The following is a 26,064-nucleotide window of genomic DNA, read 5'->3' as shown; positions in this document are numbered from 1 at the left end:
GAGATGTGAATAGTATACTAGATGTGAACATAAACTGTTTGAAATAATGGACATAGCTTGGTTTGTGGACTCCCATTTTGGGGCTCTGAGTTTGGCATTTTGCCTGTTGCCATCTTGAATTTTTGGAGCCAGAAATCACTATATTAGCACAAGAAGGTGGAGTTGTGGGGGAGTGAGGGTTAGGGTTGTCGTAACTACTAAAATTAACTAAAGAGACCAAAACTGTTTTTGGTACCAGGCTATAAACATGTTTATTTCTTCTGTAAAGTTGGGTATTTTAATATGAGTGTCTATGGAGATATACTTTGTTTTGGAGCCAGCCTCTAGTGGCCATTTGATGAACTGCAGTTTCAGGAACTTCCCCCATTGGCTTCGTCTCTAAGCCTCGGAGGTTGCTGTTTGGATGTGAACACTCAAACACCAAGCTGAGGTCCAGCTACCTCAAAATATTCTCTAGGAGTGTTTGTAACCTCTGGTAGTGCTATGGAGCAGTTTTTCCATGAGAGGGTGCTAATTTTGCTTGTCTTCTGCACATGCACGAGCGTGCATTTGACCCGACTTACAGTCCTGCTAATGTTTCCAGGCTATTCCACTGATCCACAGGTGGCAGTAATGCAGCCACATGCTGGCAAAGGCAAAGAAACGTGGATGTAAACCATGCAGTATACCTATAAATCTGCTTTGCAAATGTTCTATGAGTAAGGAAATGTATCCAAAACATTTGTTAGACCTCGAGGATACACACAACACACTTTGGTAACAGTGAATGTAAACGTAACTGTTGTTTGTTTACAGAAGAGTCCACAGGGCACCTTTTAGTCTCATAGTCACTGCCTCATTTTAAATCCATTGTGCTGGAGTCAACTGTGGGAATACTTAACAGATTCCTTGGCCACATTTTACTTTACTTTTAAGACTGGAAAGAAAACAGCTGAAGTTGTATTTTTCTGAATGTTGCAACAAGCAGAAAGCAGATAGGTAGTACAGAAAAGTGTGCAGCGGAAGAACATGTCCTTGCCAGCAGCAAGAATGTATATGTGTGTGTGTGTGTGTGCATATGTGTGTGTGAGAGAGGAACAGAGAGGACACTTTTTTCACTAGATGGTTGAGATTTTGAGGAATTTGTGTCTTTCCGTTGAGCTACAATTACTCCTCTCCTCCACTTAATGTCTGTCTGTCATTTGGCTGGTTTGTCATCAAGTGAGTGATTTTTCTTTTTTCTTGTGCAAATGAGTCACTGAGTTTGTGTAACACAGTGGCTAAATATAACAATAACAAATGTACTCAGTTAGCACCTGTGCACACACACAAGTCACCCATTTTCATCAGTGTATCGAATGCTTCCATTCACACACACACACCCCCGCACATGAACTTCACAGATGGACACACATGGAACATACATTTCACACTATCTCTTTGCAAGCAACACACAACACACACACACACACACACAGAGGATGATTGAACATAAACACTCACTCAGAGACTGGCATGATTGCATGATTGCGCACACGGTAATATCAAACAAATCAGGACACAGCCGGCACAGTTAGACACACACCTCTTGCAAGGCTAAATGAAAGAACACGCACACACACACAGACCCGCACTTGCTCAGCTGTGATGTCAGGGGTAAATGGTGTGGAGGTTTAGATCGAAGGGCAGATCCCCCTCTATTTGTCTCAATCTAGCGATAATGAGAGACAAGGACAGACTCACACAGTCACACACACAACAGCCACACAACCCCGCCTTCTAATTTTGCTCTTGAAGCCATTTGCACGTCATTGTGCTTTTATTTCTTTCCTCTGCATTAGTAATAGTGTCTCCAAATGATTTCCCGGTTACTGCTGGCAGACCGTTTTGCCAGCTATCGGCAGCAGTCAATGAAGTACGAGAAAAACACGCTTGGTCTCATTTGTCTGTATTGCTTTAAGTGTAAAACCTTGACAAATACACTCAGATGCAAAGACACTGGGCTGAAATGACTTCAGGGATATGTTGGTTAGAGGAAAAGAATCAAACATGCAAGCTGAACGTTTCCAAGCGTAAGTTGCTTTAATGCATTATGTGCTGCTGGAATTTACAGTGCAAATAACAAACAATGGATAAAAAGCAACTAATAAAACTTTGTGTGTGTGGGGCTACACAAATGGGTCTGTACAGAAAGGCAATGGGCTGTGCAGAAAAAAAAGGCGGTTAATGTTGAAATACAAAGCTTGGAGGTGCAAATGAAAAGATTGCAAATTAGATTTTGTTTGTTGATTGTTTCCCCCTGAAATAAGCGGCAGTTTCTTGGCATTAGTTCTGTTAGAAATGCAGGGATGTGTGTCTGTGTGTGTATCACAAAAAGAAGCAGAGTACATTGACAAATTTACATGCATATAATTATCAGATTATAGCTTATAATCAGCGCGGAGAACTAGTCCAATGATTCTTTTATGGACTGCATATTAAACTGTTCCAATAATAACCCTGTTTCTATGCTACGATGCACCGTTTTTTTTCCCCTGTCATCATAATGCTATGGTTCACCCTGGCTATCTTTGTTTGAACACTGCAGCAAAACTCTGCTTGGGGTTGTTCTTTTAACATTATCCAGCATACTGAGATGTTTTCCCCAAAGAAAGATGTGCCACTCTGTCACTGTAAATTGCACGCGGAGCACCGAAAAGTTTGTTTGTAGCCTAGAGAGTGCTCCTCAAGACAATGCAGTGGAAGAGCGGAGTCAAGTGTCTCACCAGCTGACATCCCTGGCATGTGTCATCAAGCAGTTGGAGTGCCATGTGTTGCAAAATTGCTGTTAAAACAGCAGAGAGTCATAGCTGGATTAAGGTGTTTACATGACTAAAATGCCCTTAAATAATGCATCTAAAATAGCACATCACTTGCTGTTATTAAGCTTATTCTAACTATGAGAATAATTGCATTAACAGAATCAGAGCGTGTTGTTTACATGGGCTCCACCTCAGTCACATTACTACTTTAATCGCATTATGATTGGATTATGGGCTGTGCGAGTAAACATAGCTAATAGACCTTTCTCACAGTGGGACATTTTTGACTTGTTAAATGCAGGTGTAACTAATAACATTAATAAATGACTGCTTTCAGTTTAGGTGTGCCAGAGCCTCTCTGTTGCTCACTGGCATAGCTTACTGGCATGACGCACTGGACCGTCATTAAATAGAGCGGCCATTTCAGCACCACGGTCAGCGCACATGAGCTGTACACACTGCCTCATGATAAGAGCGCACACAGAGTAGTAGGAGGAGGAGCAGGCGTCCTGATCAGATGTGAAAACCTATAAATACTGCGTAGAAAATCACAGACAGCCATGATAAGGCTATAAATATATTCAAATAAATAATGCATGATGTTCTGTGCGGAGAAAATCTTGACAGTCATAGTACATTCTGTAAATAAGAGGCGGATATTAGTCATGTGGTGTTCTGGGCTCCCCTGGTCCCTGAAAATAGAGATGTTTTAGGATTTAAGGCGTCATGCTGAGCCATAGATGGAAGGGAAGGATTAAATATGGTCTTGTTGGTTGAGTCAACATTTCTATATTGGTTAGCTTTTTAAATACGAGTCCAGTGATCATTGCTCAATATCTATTAGTGCGGCATGGATGAATCACCGTTAGCTTTTTAAATAGGAGTCCAGCCATCGTTGCTCAATATCTATTAGTGCGGCATGGATGAATCACCTTTTCACTTCTGACAGTAGTCATCAGTGCAGAGAGCACATTAGATGAGATGCATTACTTTGATGCTAAATGGAAACTGGTTGAATTGAATGTGATAACGCTGCTTTACTTTGATCTCTAATAAGCAACATGTGCCTCAGTGAATCCTGTTTTGTGTGCCCATGTCGCCTGTCACCTAAAGTAACCCTATTACATGTATAGCAGATGTTCGTATTAATTCAATAGAAAAATTAACTAAGAAGAAAGATATTAGCAGAACCTGGTAACTCTGAAAGGACATTTTTTATTAAATAATCCAGTGTAGTTAGCTGCATAATTTGGCCTTTATTTGTGTAAAGTGCACAATAAAAAGTTGGCTGCTGTATTGGGGAGAATGGTCAGAAGGTATTTATTAACTGTAAAAAGAAATGTAACCTAATTGTCTATGAATTATGTAATCCAATTTTTCATATTTACCTTCATGTTACAGCTGTATTTGCTTTGTAACTGCTTACCAAAACATTTGATCTGATTTCTAACCTATTTTAGCCTGCTGTTGTGATGATACTCAACCAGAGTCCTCGTTTATAAGTGTTGTATACACACACACAACAGGACCTTAAGTTTAAGTCCACTTGTTTGTAAACTCACATGCGTTTGAACATCTTGGAGACAGTGGAAATTGACGACACAGATGGTGAGGTGGTGAATTGAAACTAGAATATAGAAATTAAATATGAGAAGAATCATCATACGTTAATCATCCTTCTCTCACGTCTAATATCACTTCATGTCACATGTTACTTTTCGATCTATTCTATCCAAACACTGAAACCAGCAGGGTTATCTGTGCTTGTGCTAGTGAGCCAAAACCATTCCACAAGCACCTGTTAATTGTAGAAGATAAGCCATCTCAAATCAAAATTCCACTCAATATTTCATCAGTGCTATCTTACATCACATTCACATAGGAAAGAAGCAAGCACTCTCAAAAATAAATCCACTCAACAGGTGCACGGCCAAAAGCAGCAGAAGAAAGAAAAGAAGCCCGCACTCACAAATGTCCTTTTGGTAAATTTAATAAACCAACTTGGGTGGCGTTACCAGAAACACAGACGTTTCGACAGAAAGTCTTCTTCACTGAAGAAGACTTTCTGTCGAAACGTCTCTGTGTTTCAGAGCATGGAGTGTCCTTTCACCTTAAATACATTAACTAACTAATGAAATGATTATTAACATTTGTAGAAATCCATAATCAAAATGCATAACAGAGCATCAGTAGTTTTCACTACATTCTCTAATTCTGTACACAAATCACCAAGTACAATTTTAGTTTTCACATAGTTTTTGTCTATAAAATCACTGCAGTGACCACAAGTGTGCTGTAGGCACACTCAGCGCCCTGGAGACACCCCGATGGCTGCCACACACACTCTGCCTTCTCCAGTCAGCTCATCCAGCACACCTTCACCACCTGCACATATGGATTGTGTAAATTAGCAGAGTCTGTGAATAAAGTAAAATAAATATATCCTCATTATGATTTCTAATCATAATGCAAGCCAAGTTCACCATAACTGAAATAAATAAACTGTGTTCACCTGTTAAACTTCCATCTTTAGGTGATATCCCAGGGTGGGGGATACAACCAATTGTTGCAGTCATTTTGGCAAGATGTGGAGCAATCAGTCTGGTTGATGTAAACGTATAAATACTGCATTGACATTCAGTTGTTGCCATGATTACTATGCATCAGCAGAGTGTGGGCACGTAGAAGGGAGGATATGAGGTGTGTGGACCCACGTGTGGACAATTCCAAGTTGATTTGGGATTTATAAAAGGACATTACGCACTGGCTAAAGGTTTTATAAATCAGAAGGCTTTTTGGTATATGTACATTTCCTTATTTGTTCCTACGCAAACATTAATGTTGATTCTCCGCAGAGTTTATAAATAAGGTCCATGGTCTTTGTGTTTCTTGCCTCATTATGATCACCCCTATCTGCTCTGAGGGAAAGCATTTGTTACTGACAGTGTTGACACTTTGAGAACATTTTGTAACATTTGCAGCCCAAACCTGACACAAAAATGTGTTGGATTTTTGAGTGTGCAGGCAGTACTTGCTAATTAGCCTGGCAAAGGGTTTCTCAGTGTGCAGCTGTAGTAATTCTAAAGGATTTGAAATTGAAAGTCACACCTTGAGAATTTGGCTGTAGTGCTGTGGTTACCTTTTATTTTGCTTCATTTTTGTGCTGTTTATTTTCCCCAGCCTCTTTGTACTCTGTAATGCTTCACATTTGTCGTGTGCTGCACCTTTAGGGTTTATATACTTTTGGCCCACTGTTTCTTTTTTTGCACCTCAATTGATTTCAGTTTTTTATTTCACTGCTCCTCAGACCATTTTAACCACATACACAGTGGCCTCATACATAAAACCAGACGGCTGCTGCATGTTGCTCTTTACAAAAATACCACAGCTCTTGATCTCTTTAAACTTTGACTCCAGATCCAAAATGAGTCACAGGCATTTTTGGACAATTCCAGGAAAATGTAATTAGATGTCAAATGTAAACAGTCTGATAATGGAGGGTAAAGTATGTAGATTATGTACCTGAAGTGAAATAAGGGTTTTATTCTGAAATGTTCATTGCATCTGAGAGTTTTGTGTAACAGCAGTGGATCATGATTTTAGGTGATTGTTAATTAGAGCTGATTGCGTGTAAATTAAGAATTACCACTGCTTTTAAAATGTACCCAGAGCAGACGTTAAATTGATATAATTATAGTTACACATTTTGCTTTAATATTATCAAGTGGTCATGACAGAAGTAACAGAATTTCTATTGCAGGTTATTAGTAATGAGTTACATTTAAACATCATCCAACCCTGGGTCTCTACACACTGTGAGGTCTCACAGCAAGACTATGAATCCCAGAGTTGAAAAACATTTTCAAAAACTTGAATCTAACCCAGCATGCTGTGAGTTTGTTCATTATAAATACACCAGTGACTCTCGTCGGGGAGTTAGCATTCATAGCACATCGATGAAACCTGCTGCTGTGCTGGCGGTAGAGACGATATTAAACCACACATCAAGCCTGAAACAAAAATTATATCTCACTTTTGGCAGGTCAACAAGTTTCCATTGACATGAGTAACAGTCAACCAAAAGAAGTGCCATTAGAACTTGCTATCATCAAAACCCACCGCCTGAAGCTCATCTGCTGACTGAAATAGTGCACTAAAATGATTCAGCATGTATATCCAAATTAAATTTATCACACTGCCAGTGGTTTGTAGCCTGACAAGTGCATTTTCCCTCTTAAAAAGATAATCTGTACAGCAGATCTTCTGTTTTTGTTGTAGACTATCAGTTTATATTGTGTTTTTTTGGACCAAATAGGCTCTGGTTCTACTTCTGGTGCATGTCTATGTGATAGCAGTAGTAACAGGGTTTATTGAGCTGGGATCCCAGAGTGAAACTATGAATTCCCAATGTTCTCCTCCGGCTCTAAAAGGTTGAAGCTCTCCTGCTGCTTTATGCTATCTCAAAACTCTCTAGAGGAGCCCTGGTTCAGTGGTTTATGTTTTTTGGAGGTAGTTGTTGATTCTCAGAAATATCTGCTTAAAGATGGAGTATATGTTGCTGCATTGTAGAAATAAGATAAAAAAAAAAAAATAGGAAAAGTGTTGTGTTTGATAGCATGTCATACGAAAAACATAAATTCTGGTTGAATTTCTTTCCCTGATTTTGCAACGTTGTAAGAGTAAGACGATCATTCACAAGTTCAAGTATAATTAACACAGAAGACCAACCACCTGCTAACAGAGTCAGAGCCGACACACTCTGTGGGTTTGGAGTACATCACGAGTCGTTTAATGCGTCACAGGCCTACCGCTTAAGGATTCCCAAAATACCACTAAGTAGCTATCTGTTTTAATAAGGCTGCGTCTCAGGGTCCCTGAAAGACTCTGAGAAGGCCTTACTTTTAGCTAGTTCAGCACCACAGTTGTTGGTAGCAGATGAGTCTGAGTCACACTATTAAAGGATGACACATCACATATTAGTTATGATTCCTGGTGAGAGCATTTCCCTCGGTGGTAAAGACGTTGTTTCAAGAATACTTACACAAAGTCATTTTGTGACAGGAAGAGCATTCAGTGGGTTATTTAGCATCAGTGTCAAGACAGTTTCCTTTGTTGTATCCACTTTCACTTACCTTGCCTCATCACCTCTTCCGCTTGCATTTTCCTACATTTCCCAGGATTACTTTAAGCAGTCCCTACAGAAAAGTGTGAACCCCTGTAATTGACATTCGTGGCTCGTGCTGTGGTTATATTTCAGAGCACTTGAGGAAAAACTGTCAGTTATAACACAGCATATTTTGTTGCTGCAAAGCATTTGCTTTTTAGACTGCTGACAAATTGACAAGTGCTTTCACAGTAAATGTGTTCTCTCTAAGGTGTTGAACATCGGGGCAAATTGGTGAGTTTAAAGAAGAGCCTTTGCTCAATGGGAGCAACTGACTCCAAAAATATTTACTGTTCATGCTTTAGATCTTTCTTCTACTGCACACTGTAGTTATGCCAGAGACATTTTGACAACAGTGCAAAAGCTGCTGCTGTTATTTCCCCAGTGTCATGCTTTGTCTAGGATGTCTGGAAAGTTCAGTACCATGGACAGCGTCTTATTCAACCCAGAGATGCAGCAGAAACACATGAAGAATGTCCTCCCATTACTGAGTTTCAAAGTCTGTGTTTGACATATCTCAAAGTGTAAATATTACTTTTCCCTTCTCCACAGTTTTATCAAGTGTCTCAGAAATAAACATGGCAGGATTAACACAGACTGTGTGTCATGAAACCTCAGGACCACAGATGCATACAGAGACAGCCTTTGCTAATTAATTTATTCATATTTTTAGCAGATTTCTTTAAACCCTATTACCGTATTTACACTGGAAATAGTTCTGGCCACAGCTTCCCTGATGAACTCCAAGGTGAACGTTCTTCTGCTGGGAGCAGTGATAGGAGTTATTACCGGAAAGATCACCAATCAGCCTTTTTATTTCACCGAGGAAAAAGCCCCTTGGCAAATGTCAAACACTGATTCCAGATTTTTAGGCGCAGCCATGAAATAGTCATGCACGAATCTGTTATCTTGGTAATGGGGTCTGGTTGTAAGACAGGGGCGAGGGGTGTATGTGAGAGAGGCGAGATGAGAAGTATCCAGACCATGGCTGCTTTTCCTTTTGGAATTAAAAACATTTCTCAGTTATTTCATGGGTTTAAGGGCCCCTGGAATTGGATGAAGATGGTTGTCATGGTGAATAGTCATTGGTTACTTTGAGCAAGCAGAAAAGAGGTAAGAAATAAAAACGGAAATTAGAGAGCAGAAAACTGAGCAGATAATTAAAGCATGACCTTGCAGTTAAAGAAGCAGAGGAAATTGGAAAAAACACACAGAGGTGAGTTGTGGTCACAGTTGTTATCCACATCAGCACAGGCTGTAATCATGATTTGCTGACGCCTTGACCTGCTCACTCTTCCTCTGGACACATAAACAGATGCAGTTGCACGCAAATAATGATGCAAAGACAAGACTGGACACATTCATACAGTAACTGGCCTGCTGACCTTCTAATAAACCAATCAGTGGACTGTGGCAAAGTCATTAACGGCAAACTGTGACCAAAACATTTCAGCGGCATAACACTTAGTCACTTTGTGTGTGTGCATGTGTGTGTCCAGATTGTTTTTTCTTTCATCCACATGTGTGTCGCTGTGTGCTTGTTTGTCCATGTGTGTTGTTTTCCAAGCCTTAGGTTCCCGAGAGTCTTCCATTATAAATATTTGCTTGAGTTTGTGTGTGTTTGCTTGCTGCTGCCTTTGGGCTGCTGTAAGAGACAGAGGGGTGTGTGTGTGTGTGTGTGTGTGTGTGTGTGTGTGTGTGTGTGTGTGTGTGTGTTTATTTTGGGCATGCCTTGTCTGCTTGAGTAAATTTGTAGCTGATATAAGTGTGAGAGCCCCCCCGCCCCCACATGTCTATGTGAGTGTACGTTCACTCCTCGGGGTGTGTGTGTGTGCATTTGTGTGTGTGTGTGTGTGTGTGTGTGTGTGTGTGTGTGTTGATCTTGTTTATGTGTCTGGGCCAGTGGTTAAGGTGTGACGGATGGGGATAGGGGAGACAGAGGAGGAGAGGAGAGGAAAGACGAATGACCTGACAGCTCCCCTATTCAACTCCTAATCACTGAGGGAGCGTGGAGGCCGTGTGTGACAGGGAGGCGCAGTGTTTGTGTTTGGGGGGGAAGACGGAGATCAGGTGTTTGTGTCATGCATGTGTGTGTAATGCAAAGCAACTGTTTGAAAATCCAAACTCAAAATTTGCATCCGTGATAATTCTGTATCCTGTTTAGTATAAAGCAACTCTACATTTGTCTCTAAAAACTGAGCAAAAATAAACTGACAAAACAGTCTGTTTTTCTAAAGGCAATATAAAGTGTAGTGTATATGTGTGCGTGTGTGTGTGTGTGTGTGTGTGTGTGTGTGTGTGTGTGTGTGTGTGTGTGTGTGTGTGTGTGTGTGAGAGAGAGAGTGTGAGAGAGAGAGTGTGAGAGAGAGAGAAGTGAAAGGAAAACACTTTTCAAGTTGATCACTTGGAAATGCTGAGATAAGAAGACATATTTAGAGTGAAGTGTTGTCAATCCAGATGCTTTTTCAAGAGGTGGGTCTGCATTTGAAGATGTTTAAAGCCGTTGATCTCTACCAGGAGCAAGAACAGAAAAGCCTTGTTTACAAGGGACCTTTGGGTGAGGGAGGGATCCAGGTGAGCTGTAGATCAGAGGCACCCTGCCAACAGAGGATTTCACCAAGCATGTTTCTGGCTTTATAGGCAAGAATCAGGATATAAAACCTAATGTGAGCCAGCAGGGAGCCAGTGGAGGAAGTGCAAAGTGACACCCTGAGTTTCCTGTTTCAGTTAGACAAAACTGATACCATTCACAGCTATGTGCAAGTGCACGGTCCTAAATTAAACTCTTCAGGACTTCTCTATGGTTTGTCACTTCATAGCATCAATGACAGGTCTTTGTTAGGACTCTGGCCTTTTATTTTTTTATGTGTTTTTAACCTTTATCTATTTGCCTCATCAACATGTAACTGAGTGCAAAGAGGTTACATTATGAGGGCGCAGTTGACTCTTTACTAAGTCCCGCCCCTCTAACACAGACTAGCCAACCATAGTATAGCATAGGCTAGCTCCACCAAAGGTCCAACAATAACATCGCCGTGCTCCATAGACATCTTCTTACTGGTTTTGTTAATTTCATTCTGAATCTTGTCCCTGTGGCATGTTTAGTAAAGATACTTGTTGCCTGGAGAGGTTGGAAGGAGATATACATTTCTACCAAAATCAAAATCAAACCCTGAAAAGTGTAGCATTAGCTAGCTAGCTAGCTAGCTAGTTACTAAAGGTACAATCTACTGAATACACACTCTACTTTTGTTTTTTAATGATCATGGCATAGAGAATAAAGACCTGCCCTGCTCTGCAGGTGGCACGGGGAGGGAACCAAACACCGTTCATTTGCACACAGTGCGATGACACATTACTGGTTGAATATCGTCAAAGTTTCCGTTTCTATTCATTGTCTTCTGTGGCAATCAGCGGTGATGTGGTGGTTCACTTTTACACTGTGATCTGTAGCCTATAGTTCGGCTTTAGCTTCTAACCATCTCTGTCTTTTTAACCTGTTGTTGCTGCTGAGTCAGGTTGACATCCTGGATATATCCTTCAAACACAGACTATAGACCCATCTGTCTGCTTCTTTCTTTTTCAAAAAAATTGATAATATTTCTTTAGGAAGTGCTGTTAGCAACAGCATGGGCTATATCTGAAGCCAAGCCAAGCATTATGCGCATCAGATCCGCTGTTTAAATTTTGTGCAACCAGCTTCTTACAGTTATAAAATTATTCAGATCAAATCAACAGGTGTGCCAGTGAAGGATACATTTAAATCAGCACAGTGCCATTAAAAATAAATAAATAAATCATCACTCAAATTATCTCTCTTCACTGTGCGTTCCCACCAGCATTATTATCCAAAAAATAGGGTAACCAGGGCAACAACTGTGGGCATGATCTTCTTTTTAATGAGTCTGGCCAAATGTCGCCTGGAGCTCTGCATTTTTTAATTACATTACAGGTAGACGTGTGGCTGCAGTGACCAACATGATGTGATAGATTGTTTAAATGTTATAGTGGTGTCCCCATAAAACAAATATTATATTTTAAACTCTGCATCTGAGACAGGAATACATTTCCTGTGAGGTAACACATGATTCCCAAATTGTTGGTGTTTCATGACGAGGAGAGCCCATGTGTTATATTGATGAAAGTAGCATATGTGACTTGGCTTTGAAGTTATGCAGCGTAGTGTTTGACTTTGACCTTCACCACGGTTTTTACTTTTGCCTCAAGAGTCAGCCCAGATGTTTCTTAGACCAGTTTGCTGTCGTGAAAAAAAGCATTATATGAAATTTAGGGTGTGTGGGCAGATGGTACATCTGAAATGATGTAGGTCTTTTTTCTTCCTTGACCTTAGGTTGTTGTTCTCACAGTAGTTTTGAGCACATAGGAGCAAAGGGGGTAGCACAATAGAGAGTGTTGGAGTCCAGATTAGCGTCAGTGAGGGGCCAGACATGACTTGAGGCTTGAATATGAAATAACTGGGGTTTGTATTAGCATTCTCAATGCAAAGGCAAAAATAGAGTATGTGTATGTGTATCTAGATTGGTGAAAATCTTGGAGGTATAAATGTTAATATATTATATGTTAGAGCATTATCTGATCTGTTGAACCACCTACATGTTCTGATTGATTTTTCAGCCAGGTGTTAACACAATCTTTACATTAGTTAGAGAGCTTGTGCCCACATGGAACAATATCCACATGCTGAGTAGCTCCAAACATGACTCTGTTTTCCATTCCCTGCTAGTTTAGAGTTGTAAAACTGGATATACACAGAAAAAGTTAGGAGCAGTCTGGACAGTAACACCTGGTTGTTTTTAGTTTTTGTTGTTGTCCACCCCACCTACTCGTCTGATTTGCATAATGAAAAATGACACCCAGTCCCAGTGTAGACAGATTGTAGACAACGAGAATACATAAAATAGCAGGTGATGTGTTTTTCCCCTCCAAGATATCCAGACTGCATTTTATTGTCAGGTATAAATTCAGTCTATATTTAAGACATTTGGATATTGGATGACAACTTTGGCACTCCTCCTGAAGCAAACATTTGCATAATATAATGTTAGCATTACGGCACATTGCTTTTTCTTAATGTCAAACTTAGATTTCAAACAAACTTAAAAACTTTGAGCCAACAAGCCAGATGGCCTTCACCCAGAGTCAGAGTGTTAAAGGGTGGTGTTGTGCTGAGCCAACTTGTGTTTGCAGTCAAGCCAGCAGTCCAGGACGTCAATACTTACCCCACTATGTTGCTTTGGCAATCACCAGTAAGGCTGATTGCAACAAGCGATAATGACTGGCTGTGAGCAGAGTAGCAATAAAACAGACTTTTCTGGTGATAAACGGAGAACTGAGAATGAAAGTTGAGATAGTCAGAGCCCAATGTCATTTTTTTTGCTGGATAAAAAAAGTACAAAAGATTTCTTTTGCACCAGATGAGGCAGTGACTTCTGATACGGAGCCTTCTGCATGTGAGTTAAATTGTTCGCAATCATAGAGAGCGTGGGTGTGTGTGAACGAGAGCCCGTGCGAGCATTAATTCACATTTAGACGTGTTTACTTTGCCACTAAAACTAATACAATACTCCAAGGTGTGTGTATGTGTGTGTGCTTGTGTTCACCATCTGAAAAGCATTTGGGAGCAGACGCCACCATCATCTCTTGCAAGAAAGTGTGTGTTTTGCATGCTGTGCGCATACTGTACAGCATGAGCTGTAGCCAAGCAGTTGTTACAGGGCATCTAAATCAGGGAAGGGCCTCTGTCGAGTATTTGTGTGTGTGTGATATCACCAAGAGGCGGATGAAGGCAGAGTGAAAAATGCTGAAGAGATGCTGAGCAGTGGAAAGTGAAAGACCATTGTGTGTGGCCTTCTCAGAGTGTGTGTGTGTTTCACATCATTAGTGGAAACATGGAGAAAGAATGAAGAGACTGTGTGTGCGTGTATGTGTATTAGTGTGCGCGGTAGCCACAGGCTTCCAGAGCAGCCTGATAATGAACACATTGATCTGGTACAGCAGAGAGGAAAAGGACAAACCTCCATGTATTAATGGTGTCTGTCTTCCCTCTCCATTATTTTTGAGTCTTTCATTAATAGCGGCTGTTTGCGTTATTTATCTTATTCCCTGTCTCGGCCTCTCCACATTTATTATTTAATTAAACCTTTTGATTGCTTTTCTCCCTTATGCTCACTTTTTAAGTTTGTTTACACGTATAAATTATAGATGAAGATGACATCAAACATAGAAAAAAGAGGGAAAATTCCAAACCTGCATAGGTGAAACGTCAAAAGGCCCAATTTAAAAAAAAAAAAACAAAAACCTCTCCTCTAAAGAGAGTGATAACAAATATAAAGTAGAACTTCTTCCCCTTTCATTTTGACATTTTTTTTGTAGTATTTTTTGAGCAACTCATCAACCTTTGACCATGTCCTTGTGGCAGTGTGAGTAGAGAGGATATTTGCAAATGATGAATATTTTCACTGATGAAAATCTCAAGTGGTAGATCCTAAACAGAATCTCCTTACAGCATAAAGTTACAAACGAAAAGAAAAAGTTCAATATTTGGAGAGATGTGCGTATTGCCTTTCTTGCCAAACGTTAAATAAGAAGGTTGCTCCCTCTCTCATGTCTGTACGATGAATATAAAAGTCACTGCCAAGAGCTTGTTAGACTAGCTTAGCACAAAGTCTGAAAGTGGAGAAATGGAACATTCCCCTACCAGCACTTTTGTCTGGATTAAACAAACAATATATCATGTGTTAATTAATAATCTTAGAGGTGCTGGTAGGCAGATTTTATGACCTTTGGATGGAGCTCGTGTTCTTACTGCTAAACTAAACCTAACCAGCTTTGGCAGTAAAAGCTTTTGATTTTAAATATATATAGAAATGTATAATATGACAATATCCATATTTCATATGATTGCTTATATTTCTCAAGGGCATGCGAGGCAGCAGCATATATTGTAGTTATGTCGGCAGATACTAAAAATGGACATAAATAAGATGTCCACAGGTTTCTGAAGTCATATTGCAGTTATAGCATTGGGCAGGAATCCCGTCTCTGTTTTGGTCCGCAGCCCAAGGCCTGGTAGTGCAGCACAGCTATGCCAGTCCCACAGGTCTCCTCTCTTTGTCCTCCCTGTAGCAGGAGGCTGAGGATACAGTGTCATTTTGTGTGTGTTCGCCTGTACCTCAGAAAATGAAACCCGCTCTGCTCGCTGGGAGTGTGAAAGCCTGAAAAAAAAGACCTTCAGTTTTGTCTCTCAATTTCTCAATATAAATGCTGCTTTATTGGCTCTATACATTTGCAAAACAGAGGATGTCTCTCCTTCTATTACAATCTCTCTCTCTGGAAATAGATTTATATATATATATATATATATATATATATATATATATATATATATATTTATATATATATGTATATATATATGTATATATATATATATATATATATATATATATATATATATATATACTGCTGCCATCTCTCTGTTCTTTCTCTGTATTTCTAACCTATCTATCCTAATAAAGATGTTACAATTCTCACTGCATACATCCCTATTGGTATGACCAACATGCTCTTTATTCACCCACATTGAGCACATTGATCTCTCCGTAACATCTCCCTCCCTCTCAGTGCTGGTAATAAGGTATGTGTTAGTGTGCTTTGTTTATTGCTCAACTCCCTCTTCGCAATTATGGGATTCCTGAGTGATTGTGCTGCAGCAATTATTTCTAGTCACTCTGGGTTTCACTGTCGGCTAAACACCCAAATTGTGGTTGTAAATTCCGTCCATCTGTGGGTTACGTTTTGTGTGTGCATTTAATGCAGTCTGTATGCTTACGCCCATGCATGGGTGTGACAGACCTATATATGGACTATATATGTATATATTTAGATAGTGAGGCGGATGTTGAATTGCAACGCTTAGAGGGAGCTGCTTTGTATCCAACACCCAGGATGTCCTTGGGGACTCGGCTCCTCTCTTGGTTCTGAGCTCTGGTTTTGTGTTTATGTGCATTTATAAATAAGAAGGATACTTGGATGCGAGGTCATGAGTGGCAGGGGTTTACTTCTTTTAAATGCCACTTAAGACTCCGACATTTTGGGTCATATGCAAAGACACTTTTAGCAAACTTTGAGAAATAATCTTTTCACTCAGTTTACATTGCTTCACTCCCTACCTTCCCTTGGGGACATTAAACAGCGATAAATACATCCAAAGCCGCTCCGAGACCATATTACCATATCCTCCTTTCACTGAATCCCTCCAACTAACATTTCTGCTTTTCTTTCTACTAATCTCTCTTCCCCCCCCTTCCTTTTTTTCTGTCAATCTCCCTCCTCTTTTTACCCTCCTTTTCACTTCCTCTGCCTCTTACAACAATTCAAAGCAGTCCACATTGTTAAGATGGGTTTACAAGAGTGGAAAAAAGAGCAACAAATCTAGTAATGAAATTAACTCCGACAATTACATCTCTTTTCTCTCTCTTCTCTCTCATTCACTCTTCCTCCCTTTGTTAATTTAGAGAGCTTAATTGGCATGATAATACTTTTGAGGCAAACAAACAACAACAAAATAGAAATGGAATGTAATTACTTTCAACAGTTGACTTTCTCCCTCTGCCCTTCGTGTGTTTGTTTGTCTATTAAAGCCGAGATTGTGCGGTGTTTAGCGTACTCTGTTATTTGATTTTTTTCTTTTTCTTTTTTTTTTTTTTGTGATGCTACTTTTTATGTATCGGTAAAATTTTGGGGCACTATCACAAATGCCTGTTCAACACCGAGTGCTAAAGCGAGGTGTTGTCTTCAAAAGAACTGCTCTTTTTTCTATCGAGTGATTGACCTGCTGAATAGGACTTGAGCTGAGCGACTGCTGTCTTGTCTCTCTATACATGTTTGTATTGTGTTTTTGTGTGTTTGTGCATGAGGTGATTTTACAAAGCCTTTTTGTAACATGCCCATTAACAAAGCCTCTTCCTCTGTTTATTCCTCTCTCTCCGTCTCTAGACCAACATCCCGTTCCTCCAGAATGTTTTTAACAACCACCAGTTCCTCCACTCCACCGTGGACACCCAGTTCATCGACGAGAACCAGGAACTCTTCAACCTCAAACCCACTCAGAACAGAGCCCAGAAACTACTGCACTACCTGGGTCAGTGTATACACAGCTTACACACTCTAATACTGTGACTTTACAGCTGTGTTTCTGAGTTCAGTCTGTTGCTATTTCAAACTGTGACATTTAGTAAAAAACTGGGCCTATATACAGACAGCAGTGATTATAAGGTTAATAGCTCTGCAACCTCCTCTCTGCTATCATTTTGAGATTGTTGCTGCGGCTTCTACAGTCTTTCAGTGAGCTTTTAACCAAGAAGTAACACACTGTATATAAGAGACGTGCTGACCATGCTAATTTGAGTGACCAGACCTCTAATGCAAAAAACTGATTTGTCAGTACAGGATTATGACATTCTGGCTTGAGTGGGAAAATGAAAGAGAGGGCTAACAGGGCCAAGTTAAACTTATAATGGATCCATTTACCCTGGAAATCTGGGAAATCATAAGCGCAACACTTTTTGCTTCCAGTTCTCAAGTATGAGGCCTGACTTTTTCTACGCACACACAAGACTTAACTCTTGGGCTGGTCCCAAGAAAAGGCCACCCTGAAATGAGTAGTTTGATCACACAACACCATGCCACAGATGTCACAAGTTTTGAGGCTCACTGATTGCAGAAATGTCTTCCAGTCATTTCCATGAATATGGCAGTACGTCCAGCCGTCCTCACAACAATAATCATGACAAAGGAGAAATGCTCGCTAACACTGATTTTACCAAATTTGTGCACAAAATTCAAGAGAAGTAAGCCTTTTGTCTGCATAGAAAAATGTACTACATCCTTTATTTAAACTCAACAATTGGTGAACAATTGGTGCGATTACGAAAGTGTTGCATTAATATTTTTGTAGAGTGTAGGGAGAAGATAAAAACCAGAGAGGGTGAAAGTGCTGAGCTGTTTTGCACATGACTCAAACTTCAAACCAGTGGTGTGTAACCTGAGGTTTAAACAATGGACAGGAAAAGAAAGGTGTCACTGCTCTATGGTGTGTATGCCCAACACAAAGATGGGAAAAGTATTAGTTTTTAAGACTTAACGGTGAAATATGGTCTGGAAAATGAAGGTTTCTTTAGACTCTTATGGGAATATTTTATCAAAGAGGTGAAGACCGACCTATGTATAGATAGGAATAGTATAATTAAAACAACTGTGGATGTACAGTATAACCAGGATATGTCATGGGTCATCTCAGCCTTCTGAGCTTTAGGGGAAGGCAGGGGAAGTTCAATACTATACATATATATATATATATATATATATATATATATATATATATATATATATATACATATACAAGAAAACTGAAAGAATGAGATATTGTGTTACAGTATTAATTCACTTCCCTCAGTTCGTCTTGAGGATTTGTGTGATCGACTGGTGTGCTGGTAGATGTACTGAATATCTCTAACTCACAAATGTAGGACACAAAGGAGGAAAACCCTGCTCTATATAAACATGTGACCATAATCCTTACTAGCCTCAGGGCTGCTGTTTTATAACCCTCATTGATTTTTTTTTTTTTATCCTTTCCTTATTGTCTTTACTGTAATCTTGATATGTTACAGGACTGCATCTGACTGGTATTCTCTATTTTTACACTCCTCTCCAGGTCATGTGATGGTAAACGGACCAACCACACCCATCCCAGTCAAGGCTAAGCCTTCCTCCATAGACCCCGTCATCCCTACTGTCTCCATGGGTATGTCAAGCAAATGTAATAGTAAATCACAACGCATACAGTAATTCACATGGTACTATACATCATTATGCTAATCCAGTTACAACTGCTAAGTCACCTTCTTCATTCACTGACCAAAATAGGATTTTACACAAGCAGTTTGTGCAATGGAACTTCAGCAGTGCAATGATTTAAAACCCCGTGTCAACAAGACCAGCGACTGATGATTTAATACGATATTAAAACTATTTATATGCCTCTGAGCTGGCGATAGCCGTGGCTGGAGGCATTATGTTTTTGGGTTGTCCGTCTTGTGAACGCAATATCTCAAGAAGACTTTGGGGGAATTTCTTCAAATTTGGCACAAACGTCCACTTGGACACAGAATGAAGGGTTAAAGTCAATCTGACCTTACAAAACTTGTTTCTTATTCAAGAATTCATGAGCGAATTATTACAGAATTTCACACAAATGTCTAATAGAATAAAATAATGAAGTGATTTTTTTTTTTCTTCTTAAGGTCAAAGGTTAGTTTCACTGTGGCATCACAATGTTCTGCAAAAACACTTACTCATATCTCAGGAACAGAAGGGGAGACATTTGCCCAGACACTGAATGATGACACTTATCTTGGGTGCCCACCTTAAAACTGTGTCGGTCATCTGTGGTGCTGGGGGGCGATGTGTGTGAAGCATCCATGTTTTCACAGACATGGATATGAACTCTAACTGCAACTCAATGAGTTTGTGGGGGCATACAGCCGGAAGGCAGACAGTGTTACCATAATAATGTCACAGTGGATGATCCTTATTGCATTTATTACATTTAGACTAATTTAGCAAGGCATTGCCATTGCAAGGGTTAGGTGTTTCATTTCCCCTGGGGCACCCATACTAAAAATGTAAACACTTGTGGCTCCGTAGGGCACTTTGGATAAAAGCACCCACCGAATGACAAATGGGCTGTCGAACAGTCCGATAGCTGTAGGCGGAAAGGCCTTCCTAAATGGCTCAGTTTGGCACTCAGGGAGCGAAAGGGTTTTGGCCCAGAGTGCTCTGCTGAGCTGTGAGTACAGCGGTGAGAGGATGCAGTTCATTGTTTGTGAAGGCAGAAGTTCTATGCTTCTCACCCTGCTCTGCACCAGCACCCCTGGAGTCTTGCAGGAAGGGCCAACAGCCAAGTTGGGCTCTGTCAGCTTGTTGAGCCACTTCAGTGTCCCTGGAGTCAAACTCTGTGGAGCCCCCCCCCCCCACTCTCACAAAGGTTAAACTAAGGCTGGAATATAAAATGACTCATTTAAAAGTAATGATTAGATGTGCTCAGTTTTACAAGTATATATGTTTTTTAAAGCATTAAAATGTGTAGAAAAATTGGCTTATTTCACTTGATGTCACAGCCTGTCTCTGTGGTCGTTTTGCAGTGATTCTTTTTTTTGTCCTTTCCCACTGCGCTCCCAGGTTTATTTTTTGTTCGGGGTGCAAACTGGCATGAATTTCTGCAGCTGCTCCTTTTGACAGCAACAAAATAGTCAGCTGTATCAATCTGACATGTTTATCAGCACCCTGTTCTGCCTCAGTGCATACCCCAGCGTGCCCAGCAAACACAAATTTATAACAAAATAATGTGAATAATATGAATCATAATCAGGCATAACTAATCAAATCTGACATCTAAAAACCATGCACAGTGGAACGGAATGAAGTAGAATAGGACGGCATAATCTGCGGTGTTTGTGTACATCTGCATGCGAGCGAGTGAGCGAGCGCGTTTCTCCGTGCTTACCCACCACTTGTCTACTTATGCAAATCTTGTGTTGACAGCTATCATTGGCCGCCTCTCGTTATTGCAGCAAACACACATGCCTTTACTCTTGAAAATCACACACTTGTGCTCAAGCTGGCACTGGTGATGTACTGAGCAGGTACTCTATAGGCAGACACCCTTTGTGTACGTACTCCCCCACTTACCTACTGTAAGCAGCTGATGAAGTAGTTGTATGCAGCACAGGCACACACAGAGTCATACCTAAAGCCTAGTAATGAGATTTGTAATGTGCTTATATCCTTTCTTTCATTCGACGGAGGGATTGAGAGAAGAGAGGGATTAGGCCTGTATTATCACACTCTGTGGAGGGAGGGACAGGGGCATGGAAGGAGAAAGGGGTTATGAAAGGAGAAGAGAGGGTTTGGACAGTGTATAATCCCTATATGTGGAGAAAATGGTCATGTGGACATTATGGTAGGCAGGGAGATGTATAAGATATATGGGGAAAGAGGGAGTAGGAAGGACTATTTTTGTGCAACCACCCACAGAAAAGAGAAGTGGAAAGAACAGGATGAAATTGTCACATCTTGAAACATCACATCTAACGATAAGGAGAAGGAGGAATTACAAGAGAAAACTATTCTTGAGGAGTTCCCTCCACACCGAGGAGGGAAGGGAGGAAAAGTGTTCCTCAAAGACAGGCCGAGGGTGTCCTGACAGAACCTGTTAAGTAGTGAAAGGCCATTATTTTCTAATTAGGATTTGTAGTCTAAAACGTTCCCTCTGAAGGCTGATTGCTGGTGCTTCATCGATGGTGTGGAAGTACACCTTGTTCCAATTATTGTCTGGATTTATTTAATGGAGGACATCTAGAGGTTAATCACCAGATGCCTCCGAGCTAGCTTTAGGAAGAATGACTAATAAAAATGACAGACTGCTTCCCTCCTCCCAGTTGTGCGCTCTATTTCCATTCTTAGGATTAAAGCAGACGGGTAGTTTGTAGCACAATATGCAAAATCTGTGCACAAATGGACTTAATGTCTTAATAATTTTCTGTTTCTATCCTTATTTCCTTCCCTGCCTCTAGTTTTTGATGCTTTCATTAGCCATCTTCAAAAAGAAAGGGCTGTGTTTATTTATTTTGCTTTTGTTTAGCTCCAAAACTCATTTCCAGGTAGCTTAAAAGGAGTCATAAAGAGTCTTAAATTTGGCTTTCTGAAACCTCAAGATACTCTGGATGTGTGTGCTGCAAGGTAACCTTTATTTTCTTCTTTGTTCTTAAAACATTTCTTACGGTTTGTTTGCTTCACACCTCTCGTACAACTGCGTAGAGGAAAACAAATTCTGTTCTTGAACATGCACTGTCAGTCAAAAGTTTTTAGCAGGCTGTGTTTTAGCAGTTATGGTAAAAAGCAAACTATAACTAAATGCAAATTTGATGTAGATGTCTTGTTGCAGTTTGAGAAAATAACATCTTTTGTGATTTCAGAATTATGCATCTTTTCTAGCAGACAGGCTGTACATTTGTCTCACAAGTCATACCAACATTCTACTTGCTTTTAACATGTAGTACAGGTGTAATTGATTGGCTGCTCCAGCACACCTTGCTTAAATAAAGCACTGATTAGATGTCACACCAGGATCTACCAATTAAAAGGTTCCTGAACACAAAGATACAAGACATTCAGCAGTCTTATCGGGTGCCAGATGCCAGCTCAGGACAGCGACAAGGCAAGCTGTTATTACTCTAAGATTGTCTCCTACACAAATAGCAAATAAAGAAGTACCTCTGAGCACTGTAGCTCGCTCTGTCTAGTCATATTAGCTCAAGTCATGGAGCTGGAGGAGAAGAGTGTGAAGAGAGGTCTAGACAGGTGAAGAAAGTCAAGGGAAGAGGTATGAAATGACACCAGCCTGGGAGAAAAAGGAGTGAAGTGAGGGCAAAGGAGCTTGGCAGTGGGTGTGAGGCGTTTTCAATGCAAAGGAAAGTGTTTGTTTGTGTAAGTGGGTCAATTGTCAAGCACAGCAACCACTTGGGACTTGTATGTCTTTACTACTTTTTGTTTCGGCAGTGTATGATTCAGCACACACACAAACACACACACAAATCCGCTCACACACTTCTTTCCTTGAGGAGAGTGTCACATGCATAGGCTATTGTTTAGTCACTGTAGTCCCAGCACAGATGTCCTTATTCCCTCCCTGTTGTGTCGAGGCATATGTGTCAAACTGTGGTAAAAACATAGAAAGCGAGTTTGTGAGACTGTGAGAGTATGAGAAATGAAGGGAGCACTTCCAGTATAAATCACTTGTCTGTGTGTGTAGGTGTATGGGGTGTTCCCCAGTCTGCCGTATTACACACACATCTAGATAAGTTTAAAGCTTCTTTATCTATTTGCTACAGAAGTGTGATTTTTACAGAGCTCATCTAGCCTGTGTGTGTGTTTTCCATTTTGTGTGTTCACATGTGTAGACTAATGTATCCACATCAGTGTGTGTGTGTGTGTGTGTGTGTGTGTGTGTGTGTGTTTAAGTGTGGAGTTCATTTTGCTCATGCTGGCTGTAGAGACAATTATGGCAGAGATCATTTGTTTTCAGAGATGAGGTGCAACAATAAAAGGTCAAGAGCGAATATTCAGCTGCACAGAAAGGAAGTGAGATGGAGCAGAAGAGAGAGAGGGACATAGGGTTGGAGGACAACTAAGCATGCAGATAGCATCTCATTAACCAATCTAATTGATTGATGATTGTGCACGCGGCAGCAGAAATAGATCCCAGTTCCACTTCCAATATTTGAATGCCTCTGGTTGCGCTCGTATTTAATTGCCAGGCATGAAGAGGAAAGAGCAATGAGGAGAGAGAGAAGGATTAGGATAAAGGGTTGCTTATAGTAGTGCTCATAGGGCAAGGTCTCTCTCCGGAATGTTTAACTTGTTTGTTTTGATGACTATTAAGCTTTTTAAACTGGAAATGTCAGCATTTATCTTGGGGATTCCATAGCAATTGTTTTTATTCCTCCTCACAGAGGCTTTTAGCAGTGACAGTACATTTTGATACTTGTGACATTACAGTCTTGTAAGCTAACCAAAAACACTCATCCAATGCCAACATATACAACAGTCTTTATCCTGGGTTCCTCAGAGGAGCGGATTATATGAGGTTTTTTGAAACTTTCTTAAATGGATGTTGCTCCACGTGGTTTACCCATTTCTAGTTCATCTGCGAGCTTTCATTACTCTTGTCTTATTTTTAGCCGAGCCAGTGGCACGGTTCCATGGATGGCATCATCGATCCACTACTTGGGTCCAGACTGAAATAGCTATGGGATGGATTGCTGTGAAATTATGCAGTGACATTCTTGGTCTCCGGGGGATAAATCATACTGAGTTTGATTATCCTGACATTTTATCTAGTGCCAGCAGCAGGTCAAAGGTTTTGGTTTTGAGTGAAATGTCTCTGCAGTTATTGGATGGATTGCCCTTAATTTTGGTGCAGACAATTGTGCACCCCTCAGGATGAACTTTAATAACTTTGGTGATCTCAAATGTTATTTGTGCAGTTATCTGGTTTATGACCAAGTACCTGCAAAACTTATGACATTTTCATGTTTAGTACTGATTAGCAGCTGTTAGCATGTCATCACTGTGACCATGTTAGCATCCTGATGGTAGAATTTTACTCAGAGTACAGCCTCATAGAGCCACGAGCATGGCTGTAGACTCTTATGCCCAGTTCAGACCAAAGATTTGCACTGAGACGAGTTGAAACAGACAACTACTTGCAATGTGCTGTTCTGCAACATTCTAAAAACCTGCCATTTCACACCAATGCAACTAGATGAGGTGCATCATCTCTATGCAACAACTCTCTGTACTTCTTTTGTGTTTTCCAGCTTTTCAGGGTTATTCTGTGGCTGAATGTAATTTGTAGCCCCTTAAAATATGAATGAGTGAGATGCTGCAGTTGCATTTGTAGTATTGATGAAATGGTGAAAACAAACAAAATGAGCATCACATGGGCTGTATTCACTATAAAAATGTCACAGTAATGTAATTCACCAGCGCCAATCAATTATGTAATGACAATATGTCTGGGTGAGCAGCCGTGACCCACCATCCGATATCAGCACACCGTGAGGATGGAGACGGAGGTCTCAGCAAGGACGAAGCAAGCCAACAGGCTTTCTGCAGTCATTTTGGCTTGACCAACGGCCTTCACTACAAACCACTTGGCTGTTGAAATCGGTGACATGCTATACATTCTAAAACCAGCTGCCGGTGATTTCACCACCTGAGCTGCGGGTGACACCATCAGCAGACTTAAGTCGAGCCCAGACTGGCCAGTTCACACCTCTGCAACTTTTCTCTGCAACATTCTAGAACGGTTTTGTCTCGTTGTGAATCATTGGTCTGAACTGGGCTTTATGCTGCATTTCAAAACCCATACTTTTTCTTTTTATGATCAGCACGTACTGCAAGTGCCCTCACAAAGTACATGCTGTTGCATGGCATAAAATCAGCACATACTACATTGTCATAACATTGCACCTTGAACTTTTACCCTCTTGCTCATTTTTGTTGTAGTCTGTAGTGTAAAATTTTAAGTATAAAGGAAAAGTATGCGATTTGAAAGGCAGTAGATCTTAATGGTATCACTTAACATTACCTTGAAGATACAACAAAACATGTCTTGATTTGTACTCCATGAGGCTGGGGATGTCATGTCTGCTGGATGTGCAGATATGGTTGATGTAGAGTTTTAAGACTAACATGTTACATAGAAATATAAAAAAACATATGAATTTGTCAAAGAACATGGATGAAAAAGGGCAAAATATATGATTTCAATGTAATCCATCAGGAGCTGCCTCCACACTTTTGAAAATAGAATATAAACCTGTGCTATGTTCAAATTCACGACATCATGACAGCTCTGTGATTGCTGGTATAATTTTGGGACCTAAAAACAGGGTCACAGGCCTGATAAGGCTGAGAAATTAGAGATGCATGGGAAGTGCAATGGCAGCCATCCTGGAACTGGTTTGCCTTTAGATGGCAACCATATGGGTACCAAGCTCAGTCACTTGGATCTCTTGTTTCACTAAACAGTAGCTGCTTGCTTTATATAGCAAATCATGAACATATGAGTCACTGTCAGCAGGAGAAATCCATTTTTACAAATCGGTGGGTGGTGTGTCTAATAAGCTGACTGCCGGGCTTTAAATTCCTGTGTTTTTTTTCTAGTTGATCTACTTGAGCTGAGGGCGATTGGAGTAGCAATGAGAGGAGGCCACATCCACCTCATTAGCACAAGTTACGACAAGACCGGACTTGTTAGCAGCACAACTTAAGAGGAAACACTGTGTAAATAACTTCAGTTTACCTGCTCGGCTGGCGTCTTGCTAAATTGGTGCTACTCGTTTATCTTGCCAGCCACTTAAGCAGTGTCTGAAGTCAGTACACTCACACTTAAATTGGATAAATAAAGGGCTACTCGAATATGTTGTCCACTTCTTCGAAAAATATGGAAGCTCCCTTTTTTTAGGACATGGT

At 40.5% G+C, this 26,064-nt stretch overlaps 1 protein-coding gene across 1 annotated transcript in view; it reads left to right on the top strand.

The window, feature by feature from the left end:
- The window catches only part of pcxb (pyruvate carboxylase b), a 348,589-nt gene that overhangs the window by 246,515 nt on the left and 76,010 nt on the right, over positions 1-26,064 (top strand). The window contains exons 13-14 of the mRNA XM_049567509.1: positions 16,960-17,104; positions 18,680-18,769. Of these exons, the coding sequence (XP_049423466.1) occupies positions 16,960-17,104; positions 18,680-18,769 (235 nt within the window). The remainder of the gene's footprint in view (positions 1-16,959; positions 17,105-18,679; positions 18,770-26,064) is intronic.

The sequence above is a fragment of the Epinephelus fuscoguttatus genome, linkage group LG23 (genome assembly GCF_011397635.1).
Source record: "Epinephelus fuscoguttatus linkage group LG23, E.fuscoguttatus.final_Chr_v1".
NCBI classification, from domain to species: domain Eukaryota; kingdom Metazoa; phylum Chordata; class Actinopteri; order Perciformes; family Serranidae; genus Epinephelus; species Epinephelus fuscoguttatus.
Note: the sequence above shows the minus strand (reverse complement) of the source record. Positions and strands in the feature narration are given on the sequence as shown.